The sequence below is a fragment of the Triticum aestivum genome, chromosome 6D, assembly GCF_018294505.1.
Source record: "Triticum aestivum cultivar Chinese Spring chromosome 6D, IWGSC CS RefSeq v2.1, whole genome shotgun sequence".
Classification (NCBI taxonomy): Eukaryota; Viridiplantae; Streptophyta; class Magnoliopsida; order Poales; family Poaceae; genus Triticum; species Triticum aestivum.
This window is the reverse complement of record NC_057811.1, coordinates 460,164,163-460,189,506: the sequence shown is the minus strand read 5'-3', so window position 1 is coordinate 460,189,506 and position 25,344 is coordinate 460,164,163. Positions and strand designations below refer to the sequence as shown.

The following is a 25,344-nucleotide window of genomic DNA, read 5'->3' as shown; positions in this document are numbered from 1 at the left end:
GTGAATATGAACAAACATAAATCATTACATTGTCTTCCTTGTCCAACGTCAACAATTTTGGCATATAATATTTTGATGGGGGCTCACGATCACAAAAGATTTTCAAGATAGTATATTTGCATTTGAAAGTTCTCTTCCTTATAGTAATCATTCAGGAATTGCTTGTATGGCCAATATTGTGATTGTCAAGCTTCAAAATATTTCACTTTCTAAACCCAATGTGAAGCTACCACTAGGCATGATATGAACATATACTTTCAACTTCATGATATTCAATTCATTCAACAATTTACTCATAGGATATAAGTGAAGCAAAAGAGTAAATGACAAACTACTCCCAAAAAGATATAAGTGAAGATCAAACGAGTAGTTAAGTAAATGGGTAGCTATTTGAGGACTCTCTCTTATTTAAAAATTTCAGATCTAAGTATTTTATTAAAACATCAAGCAAAATAAAACAAAATAACATTCCAAGAATAGCACACATCATGTGAAGAAGCAAAAACTTAGGCTCAACCGATACTAACCGATAATTGTTGATGAAGAAAGGTGGGATGCCTTGGGCATCCCCAAGCTTGAGCTCTTGTGTCTTCTTCATTCCTCCAATATCACGGTTTTCCTAAATCTCAAAAACTTCGTCCACACAAAACTCAAGAAGAACTCGTCAGATAAGTTAGTATAAATCAATGCAAAAACCTTATCATTCTCTACTGTAGCAAATTACTAAAATTATTATTCAACATTGCATACTAAATGCCTCTGCATATTTAATACTCCTATCCTCAAATAGAATCATTAAACAAGCAAACATATGCAAACAATGCAAACATAACAGCAATCCGCTAAAACATACAGTCTATAAAGAATGCAGGAGTATCAATACTTATTTAACTCAAAAATTTACCACACTGTAGAAAATTTATCATAGTTTACTGTGCAAAATGTTTCAACATTTTATCACATTCTGACTTTTCTAGGGAATTTTTGCAACAGCGATAAACTTTCTGTTTTGAAACAGCAACATGTAGACTTGCAAAATAAGCATGACAAAGGCTATCCTTGACATTTTTATTGAAGTAAAATATGCAAACATTATCCTAAATAACAGCAAGCAAATCCTAATAAAAGAAAATGACGCTCCAAGCAAAACACATATCATGTGACGAATAAAAATATAGCCTCAAGTAAGGTTACCGACAATGTTGGAGACGAAAGAGGGGATGCCTTCCGGGGCATCCCCAAGCTTAGTTGCTTGGATCTTTCTTGAATATTATCTTGGGGTGCCTTGGGCATCCCCAAGCTTAGGGTCTTGTCACTCCTTATTCTCCTCATATCGACATCTCATCCAGAACTTGAAAACTTCAATCACACAAAACTTAACGGAACTTCGTGAGATAGGTTAGTATGATAAAGAGCAAACTATTTCACTTTGGTACTGTCAAAGACAAGATTCATAATTTTTTCCACACAATGCCTACTGTAGCATATCATTTCCACAATTTATATTGAGCAATATAAGCCACAAAAACTAGGAAACAGGCAAACTATGCATTGAAAACAGAATCTGTCAAAAACAGAACAGTCTGAAGTAATCTCTACTCCAACCATACTTCTACTACTCCAAAAATTCTGAAAAATTAGGACAACCTAGATAATTTGTATATCTATCACATGTAGAAAAAATCAGATCAAAATCACGTTGCCTAGTGCCCCGGAATAGGGCAGAGGAGACGGCTGTGAAGGAGCCCTGAGAAGACATCTGAGGCTGGGGAGGGGGGACGTAAGTCGTTGCTCTGCGCGAGGAAGAAGCAGGCGGGGTGCCGCTGGTTCCTGGCGGTGGTGACGGGGCACATGGCGAGGCAGATCAACTCCGGGGGATAGTGTTGACCATTTTTTTCCAAGGGGGGATTTTATTGATGGAGAGAGATAGAACTGACGACATATGGGCTCCCTGTCATAACATTCAACGTAATAGTCAAACAAAGAACGTTGACTTTTATGCCATGTCAGCACTGACATGTGGGCCATCCCTATCATAATCACGCCCAGTTTTAACCAATTGTGTCATCAGTATTTTTTGCTAAATTTTGCCCGAAAATTGATAGGTATCAACGGAGAAAACTGGTTGTAACCCTAACGCCAATTGTGGTAGTTTTTCTTCTATTTACACTTATATTTACTTAGGTGGCACTGCACGTCATTTTTTGTGTGCATATAATACTCTTATATATGATACTGCACTGTGAGAGGGGTTAGAGTCTACAAATTTAACTTGATTTTAATTTGTAAGGACGAGAAAGCATGGTACGCACTAACAAAGAGCCAGCAAAACGTATCTGTGTACGTACGCTTTATCAAACCACCCGACACATGAACATATCTTGCTCATATATGGTTGGATTAGGTTAACCCTGGCGTGGATCTATAGGTGACAATTAATTAACTAAACCAGTTGTAAAAGGTACAGCACGCAGCTCTCCTTGGAGTGTACTGCCGCGAATCTCTCAAGAACAAATAAAAAGCTGCCGCAAATCTTGGGGTAGTATAATACCGCTAGTGGTGGTCGAACCAAGGATTACAGCAGGGTAGAACTGTAGATTTTTACCATGTAATTTGTTAAGTATCGTTCTACTCTCTGCTTACAGCTCGCGGCAGACAAATGTAGCTTAGTGGCTAGTGAGCGAGACTAACCTTGAGATCTTAGTGGCTAGTTGCATACTACGTCAAAAACTAAAATTAATTTTCAGAGTTTGCAGGGTGGCCATGCACATACAAGTGGACTATACTCCTACATTATTACTTTGCTTTTCCTTCCAATAACGTTGTACTGGACAGGATCTATACTTTGTAAGAGCCAGACAATAAGCATCGTCTTGGCTTAAACAACTCCACACTCCAGACATAGAAATGCTCCCCCGATGATGCAGCGCAAATAATTAATTTCTAGTGCAGTGTGCAGACTATTTACATTAACTAATGAGCGTGGATCTCGAGGGGGGAAATAATATGAATCTAAAGGATTGCAGTAGCATATACTCCATCTGTTCCTAAATACATGTCTTTTTAGAGATTCCACTACAAACTACATACGGATGTATATAGACATATTTTAGAGTGTAGGTTCATTCATTTTGCTCCGTATGTAGTCCATAGTGTAACCTTTAAAAAGACTTATATTTAGAAACGGAGAGAGTAGATGGCACCATCAAGTTAGGCAGCTCTCTTCACCAGCCTTTGCTTGCTTCTCACACGCACACTACACACAAACACAACAACTAGCTCGCTGGTCAACCGAGAGAGGACAGGAGACTAAGCTCGAGATGGCAGCGGAAATCGTGAGCGCGGCGACGGGGGTGATGAACCCCCTCATCGGCAAGCTCACCACGCTGATGGGAGATGAGTACAAGAAGCTCAAAGGAGTGAGGAAGGAGGTGGCTTTTCTCAAGGACGAGCTCAGCGCCATGAACGCTTCCCTTGAGAAGCTGGAGTTTATGGAAAAGCTCGAGCCAAATACCAAGAACTGGAGGGATCATGTCAGGGAGATGGCCTACGACATGGAGAATTGCATCGATGACTTCATGCAGGATATTGGAGGTGCCAACGCCAACGCCAGTGCAGGTTTCGTGAAAAGGATGTCTCGGCGCCTGAAGACGCTAAGGGTGCGTCACCGGATTGCCGGCCAGATCGAGGAGCTTAAGGCTCGTGCAGTAGAGGCGAATGAAAGGCGAATAAGGTACCACAAGATTCGCTGCTCGCTCTTCGTCCACAAATTGTTGTATGTTTTTTGTATTAAAAGGTGGACTATTTTCATTAATTTCCCTCCCATGTTGTGAACACAACATAGATGACATCATAGTTATGCTTTTTCTTATCCGACAATAAATCAGAAAAGGTTTTGCCTAAGACTAACTTCAGGCATAGCCTCCAAATTTTACTACCAAACACCATGTAGGAGGTCTCACTATTTTGAAGTTCTTCATGTCTTGCATGGTACTCCAATCATAGCCCCCAAATCCCTATTCTATTTTTCTATATTTCACATTTATATATATGCAAACTATATTCATAAACCACATTCTACCGTAACATATGCCAAACATACATATTGTGGATCAATCCGCATATAGATTCAAAACAGAAAGCATGGTAGTCATCAAACATAGACATGCCAAAATAGTTTAAAGGCATTCATGGGAAACTATGATGCGCCATGGCATTGCCACATGTGTGCCCCTAGATAATCTCGAAGTTGCGGACAAATCTTCATCTCGCAAATCTAGCGGTGCACCTCAAGAAACGCCTCAACTAAGAACATGGTTTAAGGCGCAATGCTTTTGTGAGAAACATATACAATTGCAACTTCCTCCTTTGATATTCTAATCAATTTCAGGTACAAGATTGACGATTGCAATACTAGTTGTGGCTCTGTGGATATTGATCCACGGATTTCAGTGATCTACAAAGACGCTGCTGCACTTGTGGGTACTGATGGACCAAAGATGGAGGTTGTCAGTTTGTTAACAGTCACCGAGAAGAAGCTCAAGGTGGTGTCCATCGTGGGATTCGGGGGACTGGGGAAAACTACCCTTTCTAATCAGGTGTATAATGATCTCGATGGGCAATTTGACTGTAAGGCATTTATTCCCGTCTCTCAAAAACCAGACATGCCACGTCTTCTCAATAGCCTAAGATTAAAGCTTGGGATAAATGATTCCTCTGGTATTTGTGAGGTCCAAGGCATCATCGATCAACTTAGAGAACACCTTGCAAACAAGAGGTACAGTTACATCTTTAGTTCTACAAGCATTCTTGCATTTCTGCAGGATAGTTTTGAGTAATAGTTTAACTGGAGTTAAGTTTACACCCTGTGTTTCCAAACGTATTTTGGTTGTTCACATATGACTTTACTATGATTTTTTTTTACAACGAAAGACAAATCATTACAAAATCATCAGAATTGGAAAGTGTGTTTCAACACTGATCCAACAGTATCAATTGGTTGTATCATTACTCACATAATATTAGATTAATTGTCTATAAGAATTTGAGAAGTCAAAATGTACCTGACATACGGAGAAACCAAGGGAGGAGTGCAAGAATGCCTTACCAAATATACTTAATTGTCTATAAAGAATTTGGTCATTTATACAGAGAGAAGTCCATATTACAACCTTAACTACCACCAAAGTCTAAAAGACAACCCTGAACTACGAAACCATCTAATTTACAACCCTCTACTTCCAAAACCGGACAGGAAACAACCCTGAGGTGGTTTTTGACTTTTTCTAACTGGTTTTGACCGGTCAAGCCTAGTCATATGCCATGTAAGACCTGCTATTTTGAAAGTCAATTTTTAACACGCACACAGATATGTCTAACTTATCCATAAGAATGGCATTTGTGTGGCATGTTTTTCCCAAGGTTATTTGATTTTATTGATTCTTTAACCTGCAATATTTTTAGATGCCTTCTAATGCAATTTATAACACCATATTCAACAGGTATTTTATTATAGTCGATGACTTGTGGGATGAAGAAGCATGGGACATTATAAGATGTGCCTTTCCAGAAAATGGTAATGGGAGTAGAGTAATAGTAACCACACGAGTGGAAGCCGTTGCAATCTCAGCATGTTCTTATCACTATGAGCACATCTACAAAATGAAGCCCCTCAGCTGAAGATTCAAGAAAGTTATTCACGGGCAGAGTATTTGGGTCTGAGAACAAATGTCCATCTAATTTTGAGGAAGTTTCAAATGAAATTCTAAAGAAGTGTGGCGGATTGCCACTTGCAATCATTACTATAGCTAGCCTATTGGCTTCCCGTCGAGAGAGATCAAGGAATGATTGGGAGAACATACAGAATTCTCTAGGTGCCCAGTTTGCCATAAACCCCACTCTGAAAGGGATGAGGAATATATTAAACCTCAGCTATATGAATCTTCCTCTTCATCTCCGCACTTGTTTTCTTTACCTTGGTATGTATCCAGAGGACTATGAGATTATGAGGGATGATCTAGTACGAAAATGGATAGCCGAAGGCTTTGTCAGTAATTCACATGGAAAAAATTTGGAGGATGTTGGGATAAGTTATTTCAACGAGCTAGTCAATAGAAGCCTGATTCAGCCTGCAATTGACAGATTAGGGCGGGTGTGTTACAAAGTACACGATATGATGCTGGATTTGATATTAAGCAAGTGTGCAGAAGACAATTTTAATAGTGTGGCATATACTCCCTCCGTTCCTAAATAGTTGTCTTTCTAGAGGTTTTAAATGGTGACTACATACGGAGCAAAATGAGTGAATCTACACTCTAAAATATGTCTATATACATCTGTATGTGGTGACCATTTGAAATCTCTAGAAAAACAAATATTTAGGAACGGAGGGAGTACTTCTGAAGAGATGACAAGACCGACTAACTGCACATACATGATCCGTCGATTATCGCTGATCTCAGCTATTGATAGAACAAGTGAGACATTATCATGGACAGTTTCGGATAGCACATCACAACTTCGGTCATTGGTGTGGTTTGGAGATTGCCGGTCCATATCTCGTCTCATTCAGTTGAAGTATATCCGTGTGTTATCCTTTGAAAATTCATATTTACCTTGGGGTTCACATCTGGACCTCACTGCTATCAGCCAATTATTTCAACTGAGGTATTTGAAGGTTTCAGATGATTGCTATGCAAAGCTTCCCACTGAAATTCAGGGGCTTGTGCATTTGGATACGTTGGATGTAGGATATGGAAGCATCCCGTCAGACATAGAGCACTAGCCCCGCTTGTCTAATCTGACAATGGGTTTGAATGGGAAGATAGGGCTACCTGAAAGGATCGGGATCATGGAATCACTTCGCACACTCCATGGTTTCCAACTGCAGAGCAGTTCGCTGGAGGCTATTGAGGGCCTTGGTAAGCTGACTAATCTGAGGAGTCTGAAGCTTTCTAACTTTGATGGTGATGATTCCAATCTGCTAGAGAAGGCGAAGTTTGATGCTTGGGTCTCTTCTATTTGTAAGCTACGAAACCTCAAATATCTCCGGATGATAGGCTATCATGATGATAAGGACGACATTTTAGGCTCAGTTTCAGATCCTCCTGCCCTTATCGAGGAAATGTACCTTGGTAGCTGGAAGATGTTGGGAGTTCCTAAATGGATCGGTGATCTCCATTGCCTGCATAGCCTGGAATTATCTGTTTGGGAGACCAGAAATGATGCGATTACTATTCTTGGAGGACTGCCATCCCTCGTCTCCCTCGATCTTACAGTTGTGACATGCCCTAAAGAAGGGGCTGTAATCGTCAGCAAGGGATTATTCCCAGTTCTGGAGCACCTTAGATTCTACTCTAAAGAAGATGTTACAGCATATCTGGGGTTCGAGGCAGGAGCTATGCCCAAGCTACAGAAGCTCATTCTGCAACATAATGAGCGGTCGTGGGGTGGAGCTGCACCAGTTGGCATGGAGCACCTCTTAGCCCTCCAGCAAATCAGTTTATTTGTATTTGGCAACGAGAAGGAATCTCGTGAACAAGTGAAGCTCAAGGTCCAGTCTGCGTTGAGGAACGCCGTGCAACTGCACCCAAGGCGTCATTCCTTGGATATTAACTGTGGCTGCTACTGAGTGAAGCATCAACTGTTTGAGAAATGGCCGGCAAAACGGTTAGTTTGTTACTACTAGCTATAGAGGGTGTTTGTTTCCAGGGACTTATTGGTTTAGGGACTTAAAAAAGTCCCTATAAGTCCCATCTAAACCAAACAGGAGGGACTTATAGGGACTTAAAGTGAGCATTTGGGACTTATGAAATAAGACTCTCAAGAAGAGTCTTATAGGGACTTATAGTTGTAATATGGTATTTTAGTCTATGTTAAGTCCCAGGAACCAAACAGGTAGGGACTTTTTAGGGACTTGGGACTTATAAGTTGGGACTAAAAAAAGACCTAGAACTTATGAACCAAACAGGGCCTAATTTGCACGGACAACCTTAGAACTGGTCTTTGAAAAGCCTGAAAGTGATTTGAGTCTGATTATTTTCCAGTCTTAGTTTCTGTTTTTATATCTTCCACTTGTGCTAAAGCTAACAAGCTGTCACCTGCCTACTGATTACTTACTGCACATTGATGTCTGCACTTACCTCGTCAATAAGATGTCTCTGCACTGTGCAGCTCATCACTAACAAGGATGGGATAGAAAGTCGATCGAGCGGTCGAGTGACGAGTAACGATTACTGGAAGCTACTATAGTAGCTAGCGTCTCCCACGAGTGTTCTCTGTTCGCTGACTAACTGAATTAGCAATTGAGATACATACATGACCGTCAGGCTCTCAACGCAAAATCAGGGGAAACCATGCCGAGAAGCAGTGGGCATTGCGGCCGTTGTAAGTGCTCTTCAGGCGGCGAATGCAAGTTTGCAGAAGATTCAGAGTGTTGGCCAGGTCAGGCACAGGATTGAAGTGGTGGCGTGTTTCTGAGCATGGCTGACTCAAGGCAAAAAAGTATGGCTCATTTCATCCGGTTACATTCAAGCTGTCGGCGAGACCGTCCATGTCGCCGCCGTCGCCGATGGTGATGTACACGGACGCGCGGCGGTCCTGGGTGTCACGCATCTCACCGTCCATAATGTTGTACCTGACGTTGGACACCCGGTGGACGGTCCACTGCTCAAACTGCGCGCGCATCGCCAGGTAGTGGAAGCTGTAGCTCTTGTATCACGGCGAGTGAATGAGTACGACGGTCCACGGAGTCAGTTTCCCGGTCAGCGTGCGTCCTGCAGCCACATCCACTGCGGCTTGTACTTGCCGTACGCCGAGTAGGATGCCACAAAGACAATATGCGGTCTTGCTACTATTTTCCTTCCAAAATAAAGGTCAAAGGCCTTGATCTATTCATTACAAAAATTGTTTAAATACTTGGAGCAAGTTTAGCAGAGTGGTCGTATGTGTTGGATAATAACCACGCGCATACCGATTTCGGTTTAAAAGGTTGATCCATCCAAGTCGCCAATCACTGACGATTTCCACAACTCATTGTAGCACCGCGTCCGGCCGTCCCCTGTCCCCGCCGATGACGCCATGGACATCGCATCGACCCCCGCAACTCATTCCCTTGGTTTGGAGGTGGATCTCACGACTTCCTCGTCTGTCGCGCCTCTTGCTCCTCCATGGGCCTCAAGGGCAGGCCACCACTGCCTAACTTGTAGTATGTGTTATCACCGATGTCGTCAACTTAGGGCGATGGCCTCCCCCGCCAGCGCCGCAATGCCCCACAACGAAGAAACATAGGTAGAAGATGGCGGCGTCCCACATCCGCCTCCTCCATCCTTCATCTCGGTGGAGGGCGAAACTCAGGCGCCTACCCAGCCGGACGCACTCGAAGATTTGCTGATGAGGTTATGAAAAACATCCACCATTGTCTTTTGTTTCGATTGGTTTGATTGAATGCAATGTGACCATGTAAGAATGCTTGTGTTTAACGATGATTTCACGCATTTTGGAGTATCGGTGGCGGATAACGAGTCATTCCTGATAGTATGATGCGCTATTTTTTTGCGACTAATGATGTCTATCTTGATGGCCCAATGGTGTAGCACTTTGAACAATAAGATGTCGAGGGCAAAGACACCAAATTGGATCAATCCCAGCCCTCTAGTTTGTCAAGGAAGAAGAAATTTGGGTCGCAAACTACGCCACGGAAGTAGAAATTTCTCTTGTGAGGGCATGGCAAGGCATCACTCTTGAGAGATCAAATGGTGCAAACTATTGGGGGTACATCGAGGAGCATTTCCATCAACGCCTTGGGCATAACTCGAATTGTACCCTTAAATCTCGCACAAACCAATGGGGTATGATTGAAGTGATGTACAACCATTTGGCGGGTTGTTTGGACCAGGTGAAGCACGCTCCTCCTAGCGGTGTCACCATTGACCAATATGTTAGCACTCACTATTTTGATCGCCACATTTGCATCACTTTGAATATTTTATTTTATTTAGCATTTGTATGTTGTATGGTAATATATCGCAAGAGAGGTGGTGGCAAATGGCCAAGTCGAAGGGCAAATCATTTGTCCTCCAACATTGTTGGAATGTGTTGGAAGAATGAGAAGTGGAAATCAAGGAATGATGAGGCTCCTCCAATCATAGGAAGTAGTAGAGCAATTTCTCTCTTGATTTGGATGACGCCTAGGAAGATGACGGTGATGGAGAGAAAAGGTGAAAGTGCAACTCTCTTCCAAAGTGTGTTAACAAGCCCATCATCATTCTTGAAGCAGTTACATCACAAAAGCTCTAGATTTGGCACGCTTTCTTTGGCATGTCCGGGTCTCACAATCACAGTGGTATCCGGTGTTTGTTAGGTTGACTGAAGGACAAGCTTACCTATACAATTATACTGTCAATGGTCATGACTACAACATAGGCTATTTTAATGATATTTGTCCTCTATGCGCGACCTTTATCAAGACCATCTCTAAGCCAGTTGGTTAGAAAAAGCTCACTGATAAGGAGGTAGAAATGATGTGGATAGGCATTTGGAGTGCTCCAAGCATGTTTTGTAGTTGTTCGAGGACCTGCAAAGATATGTTGTTTCATCATGTATAACATGATTGTGGAGGACGACGGTGAAGGAGCTGTAGGAGGTCTGAAATTTGAGATCCCTGGTCTGGAATTTAAGAACACGAGTGATCATATCCAACTTGCAATTCAAAGTCCGGCAATGTTTGAGGAGTTGCTTTTTCTTTTTGCAGTTAACGTTTGAGGAGTTTGTCCAGATAAATCAACAGATTTGACGTCGAGCAACTCATGAGCAGTTTAAGAAATGAATAGATGAGCATTTGTGGACGATTAAAGGGGACAACTAGAACATAAGTTGGATTCAAGTTTAGTTATTTTATTTGGAACTTAATGTTTGGTTTGTAATATTTAAATTTGAACTAGTTTTGTACTTAAATATTTGTTGCTTCAAGAATTATGCTCATGTATAGTTATTTTGAAGTGCCGCGGACTTAACAAAAAAACAGAGACAAACATGGGCGAAAGTTTGATGGATAGGATACATGTCCGACTTTCGTATTCGTGTCTGCGAACGCATAGTGAGTCCGATTCGAAGGCGGGGTTGAAGATGGACTTAGACTTAGATGCTTGAACCATTTGACAGTAATCTTGGAGTTTCGAAGTGCTTCCTGCAAGTACACCCGGTCGTGCATTCATGAAAAGTTCAGAGACGAAAGGAGAAACGATCTACACTAGCAAAACGCCTTGCAACCATATTGTGTACGATAAGTGCTATGGCAGTACATGATTGATATTCACAATCGACACAGCAGTTCGTACGCTCTGCACCACACAGACAGGAGTGTCCCCGCGGAGCAGGAGCTAGTGGAGCGCGCAGGAGACGTCGCGTCCATCCACCTGCTCCAACTCGTCATGTCTTTTGTTTTGTGTCCCGCGTCGAAAAGGTGGCGAGCGGTCTACCGTTGCACTCGACGTCGCCGCCCCGCCCACCGTGTCGCTTTCGCGTAGTACGTGCCCGCGCGGTTCTCGTACGCTTCACCGGAGGCCGGCGACGAGGTCGCCGTAGAACGCGCGGAATGCCTCCATCTCCCCTCGCGGCAGCGCCACCCCGACCTCGATGCCGCCGCGGCCGTCGTGGTTCTCCGCCAGGGCCAGCGCGCCCGTCCGTTCCACGGAGACGATCTCCACCTTTCGCGGCCGGCCCCAGGGGGCGCCCATGTCTGCTGCCGCGTAAATCCCAAGCTTCGGCGACCCGGCCACGGTCACCGCCCGCGCCGCCGCGCACTCCCGCACGAGCCGCACCCACCCGCGCGCGTCCCGCAGCGCCCGCCCCTGCTCCGCGAGCTCCTCGATCGCGTGCCAGATGGCTGCCGATGCCGCCGACGGCGTGAGGCCGACGCCGTGACCATCCTCCGCCTCCTCCACGCAGCAGAGACCCAGGCAGTTGCCGAAGTAGTTCCCCGGCACCGGCGGGCTCGCGCGGGGCTTGCACCCGGTCACGAACCCAAACTGATGCCGTGCATTGCAGTTGCTGCCGTTGCCACCGCGCGCATGCACGATACCGGCCCACGCGGCGCCGCACGCCACCGCGTACGGCGAACACCGCCGCGCCGAGGTCTCCGACTCGACGCGCTTCCCCAACCGGCCTAGCAGCTCCTCCGTGAACCGGAACGTCGCGAGGACGACGCCGCCGCTGCCCGGTCGCCTGCTCAGGTCCCAGTCATCCAACCGCTCGTCGCCGGCCTCCGCGAGCTCACGGACGAACACCTCCCGGAGACCGGAGTCGTCGCGCACGACGCCGCGGTCGAACAGCGGCGGAACAACGTCCACCACCTTCTTGTCAGCGCCGATGAGCCGGCGGTGGATGGCCGCCCACGTCCTGAGGAAATGCACGTAGCTGGAGCCGTCGGCGACGGCGTGGTGCAGCGTGGTGCCGACGCAGATGCCGGCGCGAGGGAACACGGTGACCTGCACGGCAAACACTCCCCAAGACCCCCGGCCGCGGCTCGGCAGCGGTGGCAGCAGCGGCCGGAGCCTCGCTGTGTCGCGCGGGTGGTCGCCGGCGAGATCTCCAAAGTCATCGCCTCCGACAGCCACCGTGAGACGAACAGAGTCGCCGTCGGAGCACGCGACCTCGGGCTCGGCGGGCAGCTCGCACGGCAGCCTCCCGGCCAGCGGGTAGAAGTGGTGCAGCGCGGCGGCCAGGGACGCCTTGAACAGCGGCAGCTCGCGGCGGAGGAAGCCCGGGACGTCGAGGAGGTCCCGCTCCGCGCTGCCGTAGAAGAGGACGCGCTGCACGGGCGGGAAGTCCCAGAAGACGAGGTCGAAGTACGTGAGCGGCAGCGCGCGCGGCTGCCCGGGCGCTGCCGGCGGCGACGGAGAGACCTCGCACCGGTCCAGGACGGTCACGTGCTGCAGCGGCGCCGGCGCCGGCGCCATCGGTGCCTCGTGGTCTGCTACCTCGAATCGTACTGGGGTGGCTAGTGCTGCAGCGCGAGGCGGGACACGAGGTTCACGAGAAGGCCAGCAGAGCAGGAGGCGTGGACGCGCAGACTGTACGAAATTGACGTTATGTTTGTTTTCTTGGCGCCACCTCAATAATTTTACTGCCATTAATTTTCAATGCGGCAAGCTCCTGGCGCTTTGGATGCAGTAGACAAAGTGCACCTTGTCGGTAGCGTACATTTGATTTCAAAAAATGCAGAGAGATACAAACACGAAGGAATGGCTATAAAACAGTCCACTGAAAAAATTTAAGCGGTCAATCTCAACCGTTAGACCTTGATTCAACGTGCACAACTTCATCTTCAACCTCGATCTATCCCCGATCCGCCGGCCCCCGTGGCCCGCGGCCCGCGGCGCTCCCGCGACTGCCTCGCCGCCCCGCCATTTCTTGAACCTCCTCCCACCATCGTGCTGTCGTCGCCCCCGGCCATCCCTCTAGCTCCTGGGATGACCGGATTTTTTTTCTTCGGCGAATCCCCACCACCGCCATGTTGCCTCCCCCAACCCCAATCCTAAGATAGATCGTGGGATAGCCTGCCAGCGAGCTTCTTCCTCCCCTCTGGTTGTTTCTCCCTTCAATTAAATTCGATTGACCCGAATTCGAAAGTCAGGCGACTGACCTGCATGTATTGCGAATGCACAAAGATAGCGTACATATTTTTGAGAAAATGTAGAGAGATACAAACACGACGCATGAAGTGCACCATGCAGCAACCTTGTCTACATATTTTTGAAAAAACTGTTTTTTAACACATGAACAACTGCTTTGGATGGGTCCCACCGATATAGGACCCTCTTAGCTGACGGGCATTCACTCTGAACAATCATACTCTCTATTTCGCACTGTGCACAATAACCTACCTATATACAATGATGTACACTAAACTGATGATAAAAGCTTTATGTAAACAAGTGGCTCAACATTGATTTTCGTATTGTTCGAAATTATGACCATAATTTTTTGAGAAACACCTTGAGTACACTTCAAAAATCATCCCTCCTTTATGTTTTTGCGCAACATCATTTATCATGTTGTTTATTATGTGGCATCGTGTAAGATTTCAAGAGATTTGTTGATGTCGTCGTGTGTGTGCCTTTTCTTTTTCTCCATTTTCTGTCTGAATTCTTAGCAGATGGAGTGCACAATGGCATTTTCGCCCTAGTAACTCTGTTTAATCTTGCTCATTTTGTATTGGTCAGATTTAATTATTTTTAATTAATCATATCTTTCAAATCCTAAATCCAAATCTAACATTTCGTTTATGAAAATCCCTCGGAAAAATGTGTAGATTTCAAATATGTTATTATCCTGCATGTTACTCATTTATAAAATTATGTTTAGGGTGTAACCTTAATTAATACCTTCTTATATGGGGTATTTTGAAAATGCCTATTATATATGTTTCCAGACCCATTTAAGTTGAGTAGATATATATGATATTTGATCCTCTCATAAGATATTATTGGCATCATAAGGGATGTTTATTCCTACCAGCTACCATATGCTGGTTATATTAGGTACATAAGAATCTCTTTATTTGCACAGTGCATAATAACCAACCCATACGATGATGTACATTAAACTGCTGATACGAGCTTTAGGTAAACAATTGTCTTAACTTTAATTTCATATTAAAATTGTGAACAGAAAAAAATTGGAAACACCTTTATTACACTTCAAAAAAGCATCCCACCTTTATGTTTTTGCGCAACACCACTTACCTGTTATTTGTTATGTGGCATCGTGAAAGATTTCAAGGGATTTGTTGATGTCGTTCAGTGTGTGAATGAGTGGTGATTTTTTTATCCCATTGCAGCGCACGAGCATGTTTGGTAGTAGAAGAAAATAACACAATTCATCCAGCATGTTTTTGCAAATATTCCTAGCACACCAATAGTTCAAATGTAAATATTACATTCGAGATAACCGGATGTTCACCAAGTTTTTTGAATTTAATGATACTCTAGTCAGTCGACAAAGGTCCTCCCACACACTGTTGCCCTTGAGCTTCATCCAACAATGTATGAGCGTAAATGACCTGTCCTCGGTCCTGTAGTACTGTGCGCTCGGGCTATACAATGTAATGATTATCAAGTTGGAACACTGAGTGAATTAATGAATTGACCAACATGTCGAGCAACAAGAAGCAAAACTTAAGATTTTCATGGTAGAGGAGACTGATGGTCACATTGCATCCACTCGTGCAGTCGCAACGCAAACCTTCATGACCGCACATGCGACATCACACGAGGAGGGTGCGAATGCAAAGCAAGGGGGCAGGGGCAGAGGGGTATTTGACTGGGATGGAGGCGTCGGACTCCTACGTGGCGGCGGTCCAGACTCCCGCAAAACCCTCCTCAGTTTCGCGTCCGGTTTGCGGGAATCCGGACATCTGGACAGTTAACGGACCAATGGGGTACCGCGTTGGATGGCAAATTACGACCGGACAGCTTGATCCGGACGGTTGCGGCGTTCCGAGAGTCGATGGTGGATATGCCTTACACCTAGTTCTGTAATGAGAATGAAATGGAGTCCAGTCCACCCAAATCATGAAACTCTCGCATGTAGCGCCCGTCGGGGCTATATCTCGCTTATTGCGAGATATAACATGGTGTCTCCTCCGCCGATTGATTAACAGGCTAGGCCTAACACTCTAGCTCATCTGAGCTGGTTTCACCTGTCTTTTTCTTTCTTTTGTTTTGTTGTGTTGCTTCTAATAGTTTTCAACCGGTTTTCTTTGTTTTCTGTTTTTCTTTCTTTCTTTAATTGTTTTATTTGATTTTTATTTTTCTGTGTTTCTTCATCGGTTCTATTTGTTTTTTTCCTTTTCCTTATTCTATTTTTTTTCAACACATGTATTGTGCATTCTTAGGACACACGAGGGAAAAAAATGACGCACACTGAACATTTTCAAATACAACATGTATAATTTTCAAAATAAAGGATATACTTTTTTTACAATATATGTTAAACTTTTTTCAAGTACACATTGAAAATTTTTTAGTCGCACGAAACAATTTTAAAATCCGCATGAACAGTTTTTGACGTTGTATATTTTGTTAAGAATTTTTTGAGTGGTACGAAACAGTTTTTGTACAATCAAAACATTTTCTTAACAATTTATTAATTTGGAAAAACTCACGTACATATTGTTGAAACATGTAATGATATTTTTTTAATGCCACATACACTCTTTTGAGTTGTATGAAACGTTTTTGAAATGTGTGAACAGTTTTTACATTATATAATATATTTTTAAATCGCATACATATTTTTCAAACACTTGATTTTTTTAATGTCATATATACTCTTTAGAGGGTCATGGTACTTTCTTCTGAGTTATGCGAACATATGTTTACACTATATAGAAATATTTGTATTTCCCAAAGAAAAGTGGGAAGTATGTGAATATTGTTTCGGAAGTGCTATCTCCATTTTTTCTAAGGTTGTGCGAACATTTTTAAACACTGAATGAATATTTTATATATGAGCGATTAATATTTTTTAAGATTGAAATAAGATATGTTTCCATTTGAGAAATATTAAAAAATATATAAAAATCAAACAAAACATGCGCTAGGAGCCAGAGCTCCCTCCCATGATGGGCCGACCCATTTAGGGGCGCCTAAGGCTAGGGGTTATTTCATCTCACAATAAGCAAGACAAAGCACCTCCACGGTCATCGCTATGCAGCTGACGGCTATATAATCTCCCATGGCTAGCAAATGTAGGTGGTGAATCAGATGTGGCTGAAGATAACTGTCCATATATTGCTTCCTTACTTTTTCTGCAAGATGAACTAGACAGAGGGAAACGAAGTCAAAAGGAAACTAGACACAAGGAAACACTACCATTCTCGTTGCATTTACCAACTAATCCATGCCAACTCATTCGAATTCATGTATCTAGAACTAGGCCGTTAATAGTAGTAGCATAGGTTCTCGTGATTTTGGATCAACTGTTGGGCGTAATAACCCATCCGCAAAGATGTCATTAGAACTAGTCCTGAAACAGAGCCCAATCGGCCCAAAATTATGAAACTCTCGAGGCCATACTGGATGGAACCGCGAATGCCATATCTCTCCTATCGGACCTCCTATGCGCCTTAAGTGGTGGTTGTCCTGCTGGCGTTCACATGCTTCGTGAGTTGGTATAGCCCATTAACACGAACGCTCACTCGATCCCTCTGTTGACAAGCAGGTTCCCTTGCTCGCTCGATTCTTTTACAGGTTCAGTCGTTTGTTAAGCACATGACCCTTAACCATTGACTTTTCCAAAATTTGATAAAATACAGATATTTTTAAAAAATGTTCATCCAATTTGCAAAAAGGTTTACTGAATTTGGAAAAAGGTTCATCAAATTTTGAAAAAAATTCTCAAATTTGGAAAGTGTTCATCAATTCTGGAAAAAGTTAATCGATTTTAAAAAAATTCATGGACACTGAAAAAGTTCGTAAATTTTTAATAAAGGCAAAATGAAAAATTAAAGAAAAGGCGAAGAAAAATAAAAAATAAAAAATAAAGATTGAAAATGAAATTAAAAGGAAAAATATAAAATAAAAGTAAAATGGAGATAAATTAAATAAAATGAACAAGAACGAAAACACTAAACAAACCCGGTCCAAGAAAACAAAAAATCTATATCTATACCTACTAATAAAAGAAATAGGTATTCTTAGTCCGTTTTGCTATTTTATAGAAAACCCCCTAATGTTTCCGACATTAAACCTGCAGTACATATCAAATGTTTTTTTAAAATACTCATATCTTCTAAATCGTAACTCCTAATTTAACATGTTACATATGAAATTTGATTAGAATATGTGTAGAATCTGAATATGATGTTATTTTACCTATTAAAATTAAAAAATACTATCTAGGCTGCAATGTTAATCAACAATGTATTATCCGTCTTTCCTTCATACTGGTACTGATTCAGATTGGGGATGAACGCCTCAGCAAAATCAGGATTGGACATGAAATTGAAGATAAATTTGCTAGAGACACCCAATAAATAAGGACATGCATGACAAGAAATAAAAAAAAGGACCCAATAAAGATGGGATGTCCACTATAAAACAAATAAAAGAGAAAATGCAGAGAAGATCTGATAAAGGTGAGATGTTGAGAAAATGCAGAGAAGATCTGATAAAGGTGAGATGTTGCGCTATTCTCCTATATATAAGAAGAAAAAGGAGAGGACATGCATGAAAAAAGAAGTAAAAAGGGGGCATGGATGACAAAAAATAAAATGAAAAGACAAATTTGATAAGATATAAATAGTGATAAAACAGCGACCAATACCTATGACATGTATGGCAAGAAATAGTGATGAAATAGGGGCGCAAATACCTGCGTCCACAGGAGACCATACAGAAATGTTTTTTCCAGACAAAAAAAACTCTTTTGATGATTAAAAAAATCATGTATCTTTTTAACAACCTTTCTAACAACTCTTCAAGTATTTAAGAAATATGCATGTGAAAAAAGTGTTCAAGAGTTACCCTAAGTTGGTGATTCTTAAACTGAAAACTGCCATTGATGCACACATGTCTCCGTTGTGTGCTAATGTGTCATCGTTTGTTTTTGTCGTTTTTCTTTACTCACCCGTAACAACACTCCATTCCGAACATGACATAAATAAATGCATGATCACTTGCCTGTTTCTTTGTACGGATTAAATCTACATGCACGCCATGCTGAAATAGAACACCTTTAGAATCTTAAATTGCGCTTTTATAGGTTAAGACCATTTTTGTTTGGGCCGTAGCTACAAATTCTCAGATTATAAACCATTTTTTGTAAAGGGAAAGTAGTGGCTGCACCACCTTCGATGCACCCATGATGCACCCACGCAAGAGAACATAGCAAAAAATATCAAAAAATTCTGAAACTTTATGAGAATGATCATCAAAAAATGTTATGCGGGCTTGCCAAGTTTGGTGGTCAAATAACATTCGAGAAGCTCTCTACAAAAAAGACAAAATTACAAAATCTGCTCAAACAGTGCACTTACATTTTGACTAATTTTCAGTGAATTTGTCTTTTTTGTAGAGAGCTCCTCGAATGTTATTTGACCACCAAATTTTGCAAGCATCTCTAACATTTGTCGATGATCATTTTCACAAAGTTTCATATTTTTCAAAACGTTTTGATATGTATTCTTGCGTGGGTGCACCGTGGGTGCACCGAGAGTGGGTGTAGAAGAAGAGCGTTTGCTATCTTTTTCTTCCGTTGCAACGCACGGGCCTTTTTGCTAGTAAAAGAATAAAAACGGTTGGCAAACTTCTGGAAGCTTCCCAAAGCCGGTGATCGAACTATCTAATATACCTTTCAAATGGGCCAGCCCACGCAGCACCGATGGAGATGGGGGTGTGCTCCCGTTGCCGCCGATTCCTTTAACCGGCGCAACGGACGCCGAACAGGAAATACCCTCGCCTATGAGCCTACCATATGTCTCGCGTCAAGGGCTCACGCATATGGGCCGCCCATTAGCAGTGTTGCTCGGTCGCTAGTTTAGCCGTTCGCTCGCTTGTTTTTGGGCGCCCCTATGTCTCGCATTAACACACAGAGGGAACCCTTGTTAAAAACGTGCTGCAAGTTGACCGTGTATTAAAAAATGATAAAACAAATTTGATCATGTATATAAAAATGTTAATGAAGCATTTAAAAAAATGTTGAACAAGTACTTGAAAAATGTTAAATGTGTATAGTAAAAATTATGATCATTTATTAAAAAAAGGTGGTATTTTTTTATCGATGTATATAAAAATATTAATCATGAATTTCAAAAAAAAAACTTGAACAAGTGTTTGAAAAATGTTGATCAAGCATTTGAAAATGTTACGTGTGTTTAGAGAAAATGTTGATCATGTGTTCAAACATATTAATATTAAATTTGAAAATATTAATCAATCATTTGAAAACTTAAATTTAAATAGAACCAATGTTGACCATGTATTAGAAAACTATTAATGAAGCATTTGAAAAGGTTTGAAACGTGTATAGAAAAAATGTTGACAGTGTATTAAAAAATGTTAATTAAGCATTTGAAAATGTATGTGGAATAAACGTTCACTATGTAATAAAAAATGCTACATTCATATTGGAAAAATATTAAACATGTTGTCGAAAAATGTTGTTGACATATGCTAAAATGTAGAACAAAAACCAAAAACAAAGACACGAAAAAAATAAAAAAAATAAACTAAATAGATCAAAGCGAAAAAAAACAAAAAAAATGTAAAAAGAATGAAAAAAATGAAGGAAAAAAGAATAGAAAAAGTAAAAAGCAAACAAAATAAAAGAGAAGAAATGGAGAAAGAAAAGATAAAAGCATTGAAAACCAAGAAGGAAATAAAAACCGAAGAAAATAATTATAACAAAATGTGCAAAAGTCGTCTCTTTTTATTGTAGTAGACCGTGCCCTATTAATTGTAAGGAACTCGAAGTCAGCGCTAATTGTGCCGCTATGCAACGAGTAGATCCTAGGATCGGTCCCTTGTGGGCTCCTTTTTCAACTCCGTTTTCCGGTAAATATACGCTAGCGGGATAGCCTGATACCATAGCCTCAACGCGAGAGGTGCTTCGGTCTCACTTAATGCGAGATATAGCACTCGTGCTTGTTTAATGTATGGTCTCGTCCGTTTATTTCCTTCGTTTTTCTATTTTTGTTTTCTTTTCCTTTTGCTTTCAATCTTTTTCTCTTTAGTTGTTTACTTTAGTTTCTATTTTCATCTTTTTTTCACATTTACCATTTTTTCTATTATCTCATTTTTCTTTCTTATTTGGTTTACTGTAGTTTTTTATAGTCCTTTTTGTTTACTTTGTATTTTTTTTTGTGTTTCCTTTTTGGGATTTATAGGTTTTCTTTGTACATTTGTTGTATGCACCAGGTTTATATTTTGAACTTACATGATTGCAATTTTTCAAACATATATTGTTATGTCTTCCGTAAACATTGTACATTATTTGTATACATCAGAAATATTTTATATATACATGTTTATCATTTTCAAAATTCATGATTAAATTTCTGAAACTTATTTTTATCTCTACTTTGTTTGTACACATTCCATTATTTTTTCTATACATTAGGACATTTTTATATACACATTAACATTGTCTAATACATGATTAACAGTTTAAAAAACTTATATATTTTTGATGTCTACTTTTATCCATGCACATTGTCCATTTTTTTATACATTTTTCGTATCATTGGAGGCATCTTTTCTATACACAAGTAACAGTTTTTAAATGCATGATTAACATGTTTTAAAATAATGCAAACCTAGTTTTTTTATTTATATTTTTTCCATACGCATTGTACAGTTTTTTTGTATGTCTGACTAACTTTTTCAACTTTTTTATATAAAGTGAATTTATAGTAGACATACTCATTATATTTCGAAATGTAAGTAATTGTAGAAAGAATACAACAAAAAAGAATAAAAAAGGAAAAAATAAAGAAAGGAAAAACGTTGGAGCCCCGTGTCCGCGCTGGGCTGGCCCAATCCGACGGCTGCCTTCAGTGTGACATCCATCGAGTCACTGGAGCCCGTGAACGATCTAGAAATAATAAAAAAGCACACAAAGTAGTAAGTAAAGAGTTAATTCCATTACCGAGCTAATGACGATGACAGAGCGCGAGCCCCGACCCTACTGGGTAGTGGCTACTGGAGCCAGTCCATCCTGCACAGCTGTAGTGCACTAAGTTCTAAAAAAAATAGCTTTAGTGCACTAGCGATTCTCGAAAAAAATAAGTTACAGTGCACTAGCTTGCCGAGAAGCGCCGAGTCTTGTTAGGGCATCTCCAACGTTGACCCTCAAACCGCCGGCATCCATTCAGACCCTGTTGTCCGGATCGCGGAAGCCATCCAATACGGTCCTGTGTCAGTCAGCAGCGCGGTCCAGACGCACTTTCTCCCGTAAATTGAAGACAATGTGGGGAGTTCTGCGGGAATCCAGAGATCAGACACATAGAACTCTGACATACCCGGTCCACCCAATCCCCCTCCCCGTCATATTTCCTTTCACTCCGCCCATTCTTCCCCTTACTTTGCATCTGCACCGTCCACATGCGTCGCAATTGCTGTGCGCCTCTGGCCGCCACATAGGCATTGTCAGACGTCCGCAACCAGCAACGACGCGCCCGCTCGCCTCTACGACGGCATTGTCCGCCCTAGAGCTGTTTGTACCCAGGTACACAACGCCCCCCTGTCGACGACCTCCATGGTGGACACCACGCTTAGCGGGTATTTGGTCAAACACCATTGAGCTTATTTTCGATCGCTATGTCGTTCTTCAGAGTACGAAGGATGGCGAGCTACTCGAACATGGAGGATGAGTTCTTGTTTGATGCATGGTTGGTCGTATCCGTGGATTTCGTAGGTACGAGCGGGGGGGGGGGGGGGGGGGGGCTTCTGGCTGCAAGTGCATGAATGTGTACATCATTCAACAACACAACGTCAGGTTGTTGTCGCATCACTGGTACGCAATCCATATCAGTGTCACCAAGTTTTGTGACGTGGTTCGTCAGCTAGAGGCAAGGTGACCATTGCACGTGGCAGAGGACAAGATTGTAAGTTTTGCTTCCTTTTGGTCAACTTGTCGATTGATTCATTCACTCAATGCCGGTCTACACATTACGTAGTCCGCACGTACTGTCGTGGTGTATCACGGGACAGAGGGACGACCATTTACGTAGACACACTGTTGGATGAAGGTGAAGGAGGAGTATGTATGGAAGGGCATGATCCGTTAATGAAAAACTTGTTGAACATCCGGTTAATCTAGTCGAATTTGAGGCATTGTTGTACTAGACTTAGTTTGCATGCTATGTATGAAAGATTCATACTATTTTCGATTCAAACTTCGATGAATATCAGTCGGTTTGCATAAATTTCGTTAGTTTAGTTTAAATGTGGGTTAAAATGTAAGCGACCAACATTGAATGCCGGTTTCTTGCATCCATTTCCGCGGACTGGTCTCACCTTATCCACGGACGGCTCCGCGAGGAAATTTGTGGATCGCCGTTAGATATGCCCTTACCGTTCTAGACCTACGTCGATTCACATCTCCTTATACTGCGTGCAAGTTGCGACTGGCACTCGAGAAGCAAGCATGAGCAGCAGCTACGGCACCGTGTTATGACGCGAAAAAAAAGGAGAGAAGACCTTGTCGCGCCATCGGTCAGTCGCATTGTCGTCATCGAAATTGGAATGGCGGCAAAGTGTCCTTGAACGGATGCGCACCACGAACACGATATCTTTATCCGCGTGGCACGAGCGGTTCGCTATCTAAAAAAGAAGACGTATCTTTTATCTCCAAAATGGCATCCAGATCCAGGCATGCAGGCACCACGAGCGGTGCCGGCCGGCCGGCCTTTTGCTACGTTGGGACCGGACGACGAGAGGGTTCGAGACTTTTGATTTGAAACGTACGTGCTTTGCATGGTCGCGGCGTGCAGGGCCGAGCAGAAAGACACTAGTGGCGGTGCGAGCCAGCGAGGGGCGCACACGGCCGGCCTCGCCACTGGCCCTCGCCATCATGGTTTCTTCTCCGTGAGTCCTTGGCGGCCGTCCATACGCGACGACATGTCAGGCAGTACCGTCCGTTCACCCACACCGTACGTACGTCCACCGCTCGATCCGGGGCATGGCAAGTTGGCTACGTGCTAGAATAAGTTCTACCAGCCGGTCGTCGGGCATGCGTACATGCCGGATCGCCGACATAGACCACCACCACGAGGTCCAGACGGACGATCAGATCGATCATCGGGTGGCCGTCCCGTCCCCGTCCCCGTCAACCCCCACACCCCCAACAGCGCTAGTTGCTGTCTCCCATGCATGCATGCGTGCCCTCGTGTGAACCTCACGACCGGCCGATCAATGCAACTTGGAGCCGAGTTCCGTCCCGTTTCGACGTCCGAAATGATGCCGCATCCGAACAAAACAAGTACTCCAACAGTCCCTAGCACCTCCGACATGGTCACCACACGGCCATTATTCACCGGCGAGTTCAGTTGGCATACTCGGAGAAAGCCTCTTTTTCAGGATCTGGCTAGCCCGGGTGCGTGCTCTGCTTGCACAGTCGCATGTCATGTGGATGGTCCTGTCGATCTGAGCCATGTGTGTTTGTGGGCACAGCCCGCACTGCTTATTAGCTGGGGCGCGCGCTCCTGTGCGCGCGGTGCGTGCATCCGGTCGAACGCGCGTGCCGCACACCTGCTGGCCCGCTTCATTTTGAACGGCAATGGTACGTACGCCATGCGTACTTCCGTTCCGTGGCCAGGCATGTCGTCCTTCCTCTGAAGAAATGCTCATCGGTGAAACTTCACGCATGGTTGGTGGTACGTACGGCTGAAGATTGACGCTTCGGCGTGGCAGTGCTAATCAAACCTATATTTCCAAGTGCATGCATGCACGATCTACTTATGTCAACCACCCAACCTCGGCCCCTCTCTTTCGTTTATGTCATCCAATAATGATCAATGATCATGGGAAATATGGGCGTATCGTGCAAGATGCATAGATCTGCAAACAGTGTTGCTCATTATCTCAGGGCTCCTTCATGAGCTACTTTTTCTTTTCTTTTGGTTTATATATATGTGGGGCCTCGCAGGTACTCGTTACGTAGATCACATTTCTAAAATGCAGGTTTGCATGGTATGAAAAAAAAAATCACTAACGTAGATTGTGATACATTATTTGTATTTGTAACTACTCCTTCCGTCCCATAATATAAAAGCGTTTTTTAGGGTCAACGTTGCTGCCTTTTATTAACTAGGTGGCCTCAGGCACTATAACGCCGCAAATACAATCCGGAGGAACAGAAAATCAAGTCTTACATAATTTATTAAGGTAGCCGTATCTAGCTAGATTAGGCGCCCCACGGTTGAGGGAGCGTCTAGCCCAAACCGCACGGAAATCATCCTGAGAGGCGAGTAGTTCTTTGATCTCTTCGACGAGAGGGCCATGCCGGGATCTCAACAGCTCTGACCTCGACAAATCTTGCATCGCACCCTGGTTGTCCATCTCGATGAAGATCTTCCGGGCGCCCACCTCCAGTGCAAGCTGGATCCCTCTCCGACATGCCAACAACTTTGCGTGTTTAAAAAAAAAAGGAGGAATCACCCCCGGCCTCTACATCTGGGAGATGCATGCGGTCATATTATATATTATTCATAAAGATCTTACAAAGTAATACAATAGTAGGCCCGAGGCCACCATCTAGACGACACCTGTCGCTACTTCTATCCTCTTGATGAAGGGGTGCCGAATGTCTGGGCCAAATACCAAACAGACATCGCACAAAAGT

The 25,344-nt window shown here is 43.1% G+C and overlaps 1 protein-coding gene and 1 pseudogene across 1 annotated transcript; one reads left to right on the top strand and one right to left on the bottom strand.

The window, feature by feature from the left end:
* Positions 1–3,267: 3,267 nt before the first annotated feature.
* Positions 3,268–8,001, top strand: LOC123145897 (disease resistance protein RGA5-like; annotated as a pseudogene).
* Positions 8,002–11,133: 3,132 nt separating this feature from the next.
* On the bottom strand, positions 11,134–13,093 carry LOC123141997 (malonyl-CoA:anthocyanidin 5-O-glucoside-6''-O-malonyltransferase-like). Its single transcript, XM_044561035.1, has one exon. It carries the CDS (start codon positions 12,954–12,956, stop codon positions 11,553–11,555), a length of 1,404 nt encoding a protein of 467 aa, XP_044416970.1. The 5' UTR covers positions 12,957–13,093; the 3' UTR covers positions 11,134–11,552.
* Positions 13,094–25,344: the final 12,251 nt, after the last annotated feature.